This window comes from Dipodomys spectabilis, unplaced genomic scaffold (assembly GCF_019054845.1).
Source record: "Dipodomys spectabilis isolate Male_0828 unplaced genomic scaffold, ASM1905484v1 ptg000286l, whole genome shotgun sequence".
NCBI lineage: Eukaryota > Metazoa > Chordata > Mammalia > Rodentia > Heteromyidae > Dipodomys > Dipodomys spectabilis.
In genome coordinates this window covers 1,263,737-1,273,831 of record NW_024870963.1, presented here as the reverse complement: position 1 = coordinate 1,273,831, position 10,095 = coordinate 1,263,737, and the positions used below count along the sequence as shown (strand labels likewise).

Sequence of the window (10,095 nt, the reverse complement as noted above, 5' to 3'; positions counted from 1 at the left end):
TATAACACTGTGTGCAAAAATAAATTATCCCCTCTTTAAATTGTTTTCTTAGGTATTTTGATCATAGTGACACAAAAGTAGTAAAGACAGTAGCTGATTCCCTGTTGTAATGATCAATGTTCATTTTAAAGTTGCCTTCTTCAATCACTTCATTTCTTCCTCAGGATGGCCCTTGACTGCACTAGGAATCTGTGAAGTGCCTGAGAGCAAAGGACTTTGTTGCAGAGGTCAACATTCACAGTGGAGTCTACGGAGCTTGGGAGAAACTGCTGGAATGTAAGGAACACAGGTGGGTGGCTGGAGGGACAAAGCAGGTAGAAAGGTGGTTGGCCCTTCTTAACTCTGCCTGGTCACCTAGAAAATAATGATTACTCTGCTCTGCTATATAGTTATTATTGCAAAAGTGCTTTTCTGGGTACTTCTAAAACTATAATTATTTAAAAAATTAATTTAACAAGAGATGCTAATGAGAATCTTTGTGGACAAATAGTTGAGCTCAATCTGAAGCTAACGGACCACTGATGACATTCATTTTAAGAGGTAATTCAGTTTGGCTCCCTGGAAATGCAAGCCCCACAGTGGCCACAGACAGCTGACAGGAAGTAGTTTGTGTAAGTCTGAGGGTTTGTGCTCTGCTTCCTTTGCCAGAGCAGCTACTGTGGGCTCAGGGCACAGTAGTACATGGCTGAGTCATCCTCCTGAGTCATGGCCTGCAGGTGGAAGGACTTCTCACTCTTATTTAGAGTGGCCGTGAAACCTTTGGCACTGCCTCCAGAGATGTGTTTCAGGAGCAGCTCGAGGCCTTGCCCTGGATGTTGGTTGTACCAGAAGATCTCAGGACTCACAGAATAGGAATAGTTGCACTTCACCTGCACAGGGGCTCCTTCGAAGACAGAGATGTGGTCCTCAGGCTGAGCCACTGCCTGGGCTGTAATTCCTCCTGAAACATCAGTTCTAGATCAGAGAAACTGCAGAAGACAAAATGATTCCATGTCAAAACCCACAGAAAGGCTTGAATGAGAAGCGACTACTCACTCAATGCCAGCGTGATCAGGAGTGCTGCGATGAGGGTAGGCTTTATGTCCCAGATGTGAGGTGACGAAGAATTTTCTGGAACCTGTTCAGCTACAGAGAATCTGACAGAGCAGAGTCATCTCTGAGTTTAACACTTCCTTCCATCCGTACAACAAGATGCTCTTCCTGGAAAGGTTTGCTGGCTGCTTGGCTTCTAGCTTAGTTCAAGTTGCGCAGCATCGCTCTCTAGAGGCCAAAACTGACACTGCAGAGAAGGTCGGGTTGCAGGTCAATCAGCATTGGGACAGAAAGAGCAATGTATGCTACAGGAAAAAAAAATTGTCATTAGGGAAGTCTATAAATAGACTTTAATGCACTAGAACAAAATTCTAAGAGCACCAAAGCCTGTGCTTGCAAAATTAGCTAAAAATGTATCAAATATGGAACATTTGCTAAAATGTGCTATCTTGAATGAAAAATCACTAGAAAATTAATCAATAAATTTGGATATATCCTTCTTTTTCAGTCGTGGGTCTTGAACTCTGGGCCTGTGTGCTGTCCCTGAGATCTTCAGCTCGAATCTAGCGTTCTACTTCTTGAGCTACAGTGCCACTTCCAGTTTTCTGGTGGTTAACTGGAGATAAGAGTCACATAAATTTGCCTGGGCTGGCTTTGAACTACAGTCCTCAGATTCCAGCCTCCTAAGTAGCTAGGACTATAGGCATGCTAAGCGCCTGGCTGGGTATATTCTTAATAACCATTACAAAGTAAATTTTTAGCAGATATAATAGTTATATTTTAGATAGAAAAAAATTGAGAGACCCAATTTATTAATGTATAGTATTAGAGTAGATTTCTATGCATGATAGAAAGAATACAGGGAAAGGTTGATAGACCATACTTCATAGAAATTTAAGCTTTTGTGCATGTTTATTAATGACGTCTTTATATATATTATTGTAAAAATAGAGTACAGAGGGTTTATAGCTACACAAGTAAGGTAATGAGTACATTTCCTATCAAGCATTGTTACCTCTTCCTTTGTGTTTCCCCTACCTTCCCTTCCATCCCAAATTACAGGTGTTTAACCAATTTTGCCAGCACCATTTACTGAAGAGGCTGTCTTGCTTCCATTCTATTTGTTTAGCTCCCTTATCGAAGATTATGTGGCTATAGATCTGTGGGTTCATTTCTGGGTCTTCAGTTCTATTTCATTGGTCTTCAGGTCTGTTCTTGTGCCAGTACCATGCTGTTTTGATTACTTTGGCTTTGTAGTAGAGTTTGAAATTTGGTAGTGATAGTCCTCCAGCACTGTTGTTTCTGCTAAGGAATCTTTTTTGCTATTCAGGGTCTTTTATTGTTCCATATAAATTTTTGGATTGCTTCTTCTATTTCCTTGAAGAATGGGATTGAGATATTGACAGGTATTGCATTGAAGTTGTAGATAGCCTTTGGCAGTATTGCCATTTTCATGGTGTTAATCCTCCCAATACAGGAACATGGGAGGCTTTTCTACTTCCTTAGTTCTGCTTTAATTTCTTCTTTCAAGTTTTTAAAGTTTTCATCACAGGGGTCCTTCACTTTTTCAGTTAACTCCTTGGTCTTTAATTTTTTGTGGGGCTCTGACAAAAGGAGTTGCTTTCCTGATTTGAGCCACACTTTTCTCATTGTTGGCATGCAGAAAAGCCATTAATTTTTGAAGGCTAATTTTATACCCTGCTGCTTTGCCAAAGTATTAGATGAGCTCTTGTAATTTGGGAGTGGGGTCCACAGGTTGCTTTAATTGCAAGATCATGTCATCTGCCAAGAGGGAGAGTTTTACTTCATCTTTCCCTATTTGGATCCCCTTTATGTTTGCATTTTGTCATATTGCTGTAGCTAGGCATTCTAATACTCAATTGAAGAGAAGTGGAGAGAGTGGACTTCCTTGTCTCATTCCTGAGTTTAGAGGAAATGGCTTTAGCTTTTTGCTATTAAGTATAATGCTGGCTGTAGGTTTGTCATATACATCCTTTATTATATTGAGGAATGTGCTATGGATTCCTGGTTTTTCCAGAGCTTTCTTCATAAAGAGGTGTTGGATCTTGTCGAAATGTTTTTTCTGCATATATTGAGATAATCGTGTGGTTCTTACCCTTGCTTTTGTTGATGTGATGAGTTATATTAATTGATTTGTGTATATTGAACCAGCTTTGCATCCCTGAAATGAGTCCTGTTTGATCGTGGGTTATGGTTTCTGTTTTTTTGATGAGTTGTTGAAATTTTGTTGAGAAGTTTTGCATGGATGTGCATCAAAGAAATGGGTCTGTAGTTCTCTCTTTGATGAGTCCCTGCCTGGTTTTGGCTTCATAGAAAGAGTTTGGTAGTAAACTTTACTTTCAATTTCATTGAGAATTTGGAGGAGTATTGGTGTGAGTTCTGCTTTGAAGGCCTTGCAGAATTCAGTTGTAATTCCATCCAGGCTTTTGTTTTTGGGTGGGAGGTCTCATTGATGTTTCTATTTTGATGCTTGATATGGGTCTGTTAAATTGGTTTAAATAATCTTGGGTTAGTTTGAGCATGTCATTATTTGCTAAAATTCGACTATTTCTTCCAGATTGTCAAACTTATTAGCATAAAACTTTGAGAAGTATTCCTTTATCATATCTGAAGCTTGGTTTTTTTCTGTGATGATAGTTCCATTCTCATCTCTGAGTTTATTTGGGTGTGTTCTCTTCTTTTTTGATAAAATTTGCTAAAGGTCTGTCAATTTTATTAATTGTTTTGAGGAACCAACTCTGTTGATTTTTTCTACATTTTTTGTATTCTAATTCATTTAATTCTGATTTAAATTTAATTGTTTCCTTCTACTGGATTGGGGTTTGGCTTGTTGCTTTTATTTCAAGGAGCTTCAGGTGGCTTGTTAAATGGTTGGTTTCAGATCTCTCCAATTTGTTGATACAGGAACTCAGAGCTATAAACTTGCCTCTGAGTACTGCCTTTGCTGTGTCCCAGAGGAGCTGGTAATTTGTGTGTTCATTTTTGTTAAATATCATGAACATTTGAATTTTCTTTCTAATCTCTTCTATGACCCACTGCTGGTTCAAAGGTGTGTTGTTTAGCCCATGTGTTATAGGTTTTTCTTTGATGGCTTTTGGTGTTGAATTCTAATTTTATTCCTTTGTAGTCTGAGAGAACGCAGGGCATAATTTCAATGTTTCTGAATTTAGACAAATTTGCTTTGTGGCCTAAAATGCCATCTATTTTGGAGAATGTTCCATGTGCTGCTGAGAAGAATGTGTATTCTGATGCTGCTGGGTGAAATATTCAGTAGATGTCTGTTAATTCTTGCTGATCTCTGTGGTTGTTTAGATCTGAGTTTTCTCTGTTGAGTTTTTATCGGGTTGATCTATTCAGTGGGGATAGTGGTATGTTAAAATCCCCCAAAATTAATGTCTTTGAATGTATGTGAGATTTTTACGGAAAGTAATGTTTGTAGGATATTCACCATTATTTGGTGAATAGATATTTAGAATTGTTGCATCCTCCTCAGGGAGAAATGCCTTAACTTTCTGTATCTCTTCTCATTAATTCTAATTTGAAGACTATTTTATCTATTAAGATTGCAAGTCCCACCTGTTTATGGGTGCCATGGGCTTGGTAGATTTTATTACAGCCTTTCACTTTCAGAATATGTTTGTTTTTATGGGCAAGGTGTGTTTCTTGAAGGCAGCAGATAGAAGGATCTTGCTTTTTGATCCAAGTAGACAATCTATGCCACTTAATTGGAGAGTTAATGGAGTCTTAAAGCAATGTCATGTCCATAAAATTTCCACTTGCCATCACTGGTTTTGACCTTCTCATACAGAATATGCTCCTCAGAATTTTGGTTACAAGTTAAAAAGCAATAGGCCATAAACAAAGAAGCATTCATTCCATAAAGAGTGAAGATTGGAAAAGTCTCTGATCTTCATTTGCCAAAGGGCACCTTTGGCTACCAGCCAGACTTAACTCTGTTACTCTGCTTTGGAGTTAGACATATGTTTGGTGTGAAGAAGCTGGGAGCCTAGAATGAAACACAGGAAAATACAACTCATGGAGTGCTTGTGCTGAAGAGATCACTTGACCTCTAGAAAGGAAACTAATTCTCTTAGGAACATGTCTTCTCTTGCCTCCACCAAGTTGAGACAAAAATAACAAATAGGTTGAGTCCATCTGTCCTTAAAGAGTATAAAGCTTCCAGGGAACAAAGATTGGCTTCAAGTTTTTGGCTGGGATCTCTCAGAACCACTGGCTGCAGTATTCTGCTGATTTTGCAGTTGCTGACCACAGACAGAACATCTAGCCACCCACCCACCCCCTCTTCCCTCCAGGGATGCCTATGTGATCAGACACCTCAGGAGGAAAGGGAAGAAAGGGAAAAGATCATTCAGATATACATTGGAGACAACGATTAGTATCAGAAAGCCAACTTCTTTAGTCACAAAATCAGAACATGCAAATTTCAAAACAACAATTTATTTACAAGAAAGATTTTACTGAGGAAGAATATCACTGGCTACTTTATAGAATTCTAAGCACAATTAAATGAAATTAGGAGATTACTGTAAACCTGTAACTTGACCATCATGAACATGAAAATATGTTTAGTGAGACTGGTTTTTAGAGAATAGAACAGGTATAGGTTGGCAACTTCATTTCCATCTCCTTCCTTTTGTACCAGATAAACCCATAGCTGGGATTGTTCTGAAATCTCCACAATGAATTAGGAAATGATGAATAAAGAAGGACAGCCTTTCTGTCTGCAGTCCTTTTGATGCTATTTTTAAGGAGCAGGTTTTGTTATCCTATCATGTGAGTCAAATCACAAACAATTTGGAATTACATACTATAATATGGATATATAACAGATAATTGTACATGTGCAATTTATTGTTATTATAAAGGTGATGTAAAGAGGGCTTACAGTTACATAACTCAGGTAACGAGTACATTTCTTTTTGGAAAATATCCCCTCTCTTGCTCTCTCCCACTTTTCTCTTTGTATCTCCACCCACAAATTATATAGTTTATTTTCAACATATAGTTGAAACTAACAAATGCAGTTTTTCTTCATTTGTTCACTATTTGTCCTTCCATTTCTGTGCCTTCGTTCCCCTCCTAAAGACATGAATGAATGAGTACACAAGATAAAATGAAAAACAAAAATAGCAAAAAAGAAAAAAACCCTTTATTTCCATTTCCTAGGTTAATTTTGATAAATATTATTTTGTATGATCTGATGCACATAGGCATTGTACATATAGAATTTTGTAAACTTGTCAGATGAAATTATACTATTTCCTGGTCTTGAATATGATAATAGGAAAGTAAAGCTTGATTCTGTGAATTTTTGTAGCAAAGATCTACTTTCTCACTACTTTGCTATTGTGTTTTGAAAGACTAAAAATGTGGTGTGACCTCATGTCATGCATGAATTAGTGTGACTTAAAGTGAAATCCCAAAGAAATTTTCCCTACCTCCTCCTGTATTTTGGCTGATATCTTATCTTAGATTAATTGTAAGGATTTTATGAGGAAATCACTGGAATAATTTACTTTTAAAAAGGTTAAAACTTAATGAATTTTAGATTTTTCATATATTATTAAGAACTATACTCAAACCAGGTTCTGGTAGCTCACACCTGCAATCCTAGCTACTCAGAAGGCTGATAACAGAACATCAGGATTTGAAGCCATCTTGGGATGACAAATCCAAGATACTCTTGCTTTCATAACTATCAATAAATCCAAAATTGAAAGTATAGCTCAAATAGTAATGCAAACAGCTTGGTACTGGCACAAGAGGAGAGCTGAGGACCAATGGAATAGAACTGAAGACCCAGAAATGAACACACAGACATATAGCCACCTAATCTTCGATAAGGGAGCTAAACAAATAGAATGGAAGGAAGACAGCCTCTTCAGTAAATGGTGCTGGCAAAATTGGTTAAACACCTGTAGAAAACTAAAGCTAAATCCTCATATATCACTCTGCACCAGAATCAAGTCCAAATGGACTAAAGACTTCAAAGTCAAAGCAGACACCCTGAAAATATTATAGGAAGGAATAAGAGAAACTCTAGGGTTCCTTGGCACAGGCCGAAATTTTCTTAATAGAGACCCAGAAATACAACAAATCAAAAAAAGGTTGGACAAATGTGATTGGATGAAACCGCAGAGATTCTGCATGGCAAAAGACATAGCTAGCAAGATCAATAGAAAGCCCATGGACTGGGAGAAGATCTTCACTAACCATACAATGGACAAGGGTCTCATATCTAAAATATACTTAGAACTCAGAAAACTAAATCCCCCAACAACAAATCTTCCAAGAAACAACTGCCAAAAAATAAGTGGGCTAAAGACTTAAAGAGAAACTTCTCTGAAGAGGAATTAAGAATGGCCAATACACACATGAAGAAATGCTCTACTTCTCTAGCCGTAAAAGAAATGCAAATCAAAACAACATTGAGATTCTACCTCACCCCAATCAGAATGGCTAAAATCAAAAAATCTAATAACAACAGATGCTGGAGGGGAAGTGACCAAAAAGGAAGTCTACTGAATTGTTGGTGGGAATGTAAACTTGTTCAACCACTCTGGAAAGCAGTGTGGAGGTTCCACAAAAGACTCCACAGGGCTCCCTTATGACCCAGCAATCCCACTTTTGGGCATTTACCCAAACAATCACAAACAAGGGTATACTAAAACTACCAGAACCACTATGTTTATTGCAGCATTATTTACCATAGCTAAGATCTGGAACCAACCCAACCAGATGCCCCTCAGTAGATGAATGGATAAAGAAAATTACACACACACACACACACACACACACACACACACACACACACATACATACATACATACAGTGGAATTGTATGCTTCCATCAGAAATAATGACACTGCCCATTTATTAGGAAATGGAAAGACTTGGAAAAAACTATAAATGAATTAAGCCAAGCACAAAGAAACATAGTTCCCATGGTTTCCTTATTTCTAATAAGTAGTATGTCTAGGACAAACAGAAAAGGTCAAAAGCTATATACATAGGACCATATAAAATGATGTTAAGCTAAATAAACACCGAGACAGGGACACAAGAGTTTTTTTTCTTTCTTGCTATAATTTTTAACATACTTATAATGTACTATGTGATTTTTTTGTTTCTTTGGTATGTTCCTCCCCCATGGTATAACCCCTGTTTTCACTGTATTTGATTCCGGTACCCTGCATCTTGTATATATACTTTTCTAATTTGGGGAGGGAAAAAACAAAATGATTAAATAGGGATACACAATGTCCCATTGTAGCAATGAGATGAACAAGACACTCTGTTGAAAATGAACTTTACCTTTTCAGTTAGGGGGAGGGGACACGAGTAGTTAGGGAGGTGGGAATAAGTGGATGGTAGGGTTAAAACAAAGGAGGAGGCAAAAATGCTTGATAGGAAATATACTCATTACTTTATTCATGTAACTGTAACCCCTGTACTCTTAAAAAAAAGTGTGGCTCAAATGGTAGAGCACCAGCCTTGACGGAAAAATCTAAGAATGTGAAACCTGGCAAGAAAGGAAAAAGTAAAGCAAACCTATACTGAATTATTCATTGGATTTATGTATTGTGTTCGTCTTCTGTTCCATCAAATTACTTCTGATAAAGGTAAGAGCCAAGATTAGAAGACTAGATGTTTTGTATCATTTAATTTAACATGTCAGAATAATATAGTGGGATATTCTGCATGTGATAGCTGTGATATAAAACTGGATTAGACAACAACATTAATATTAATCAATATTGATCTGACTACATTAATATACTTCAATAATAAGATAGAGGAAGGACACTTTCTGGGACAATGTTTATGTTTGCAGCATTATTTATGTGACAGTTGTTTGGGTATTATATTTAAATTTCTCAAAAAAATTTAGACATTATATGGACCCTTTTGGGTATTCCTTAATGAAAAATTTTAAATTGGAATGTTAAGAGAAAACTGGAAAATATTTCAACCATATCAATAATTTAAAAATTAATATTTTAAAATTCTCTTAGAGGAAAAATATTCACTCAAACCCTCCCTGCTATTGCTCTTCACACCCATCGCATCCAGATCCCAGCATATTTGCTGTGTGCTGGGTTCTGCTGCAGCTCAGGCCTTACTGGGGCCCCTGTAGGTTTGGATGCAGGCTGCAGGTGTTGGGGGAGCATTGTGTACTCATTGCACAGAGATAGGTTGCTGGGTCACTGAGCTGGGAGTTTCTGATGTGCAGGGAAAGATAGAGGCTGGCTTTGTTGAGGTGCACTGTGAATTTTCCTTCATCTTTATCACCGTTGGAGTATGTAGATGCCAGAAGCTTAGGGCCTTTCCCAGAATACTGTCTGTACCACATGAAGTACTGATAAGCACTATTCTTATAAGTGCAGTTGAGAGAGGCAGTGGCTCCCTCTGGAACACTGAGGGACTCAGGATGCTGCTCCACCTCCTTCTGTTGGCTGTTTACCCCTGTGCAGAAAGACAAATGTCATATAAAGGAACAATACAATACAAAGTGGATGCTTTCTCTTATGGAATGTAAATTACTTTTTTCCATGGGCCTTCCACCCTCCCTTGCCTAAAAACTAAGAACTTTCTGGTTTTTCCTCACATACCTGACACAGACACACAGACAACAACTCCCATCACTGAACTTCATGTTCCCATAGAAATGCCAACTCACAGCTCAAGCGATGCCACAGGATCACTAATAAGACACTCAACGATCTCATCCTTTCCCACTGAGGGCGAAGATTACAAACTGCACAAGAAAGCAAATCTCAGTATTGTGCTTTAGAAAACATAACAGGAACTGTCCTTCAAGTAGAAAAAGAGGATCTTTTCCCCAAGCCTCCTGCACCAACCAACTCCTCCCTTCCTTTCTCACTTAAGAGAACTTGAAAGGTTTCTTTTTGGTCCCTGAATGCACACTGCCCTCTTGTGGTCGCTACTGATCAAATACTTAAAATGCAAATCAAATATTCAAACAAATACTCAAAATGCAAACCCTTCTTACATGAAATG

General features: G+C 37.9%; 1 protein-coding gene across 1 annotated transcript; it reads right to left on the bottom strand.

The window, feature by feature from the left end:
- Positions 1–653: 653 nt before the first annotated feature.
- LOC122126624 (T cell receptor alpha chain MC.7.G5-like) lies at positions 654–9,839 on the bottom strand. Its single transcript, XM_042701113.1, has 3 exons — positions 9,755–9,839; positions 9,198–9,540; positions 654–954 (listed from the first exon to the last, which is right to left on the bottom strand). Exons 1-3 carry the CDS (start codon positions 9,801–9,803, stop codon positions 654–656), a joined length of 693 nt encoding a protein of 230 aa, XP_042557047.1. The 5' UTR covers positions 9,804–9,839.
- Positions 9,840–10,095: the final 256 nt, after the last annotated feature.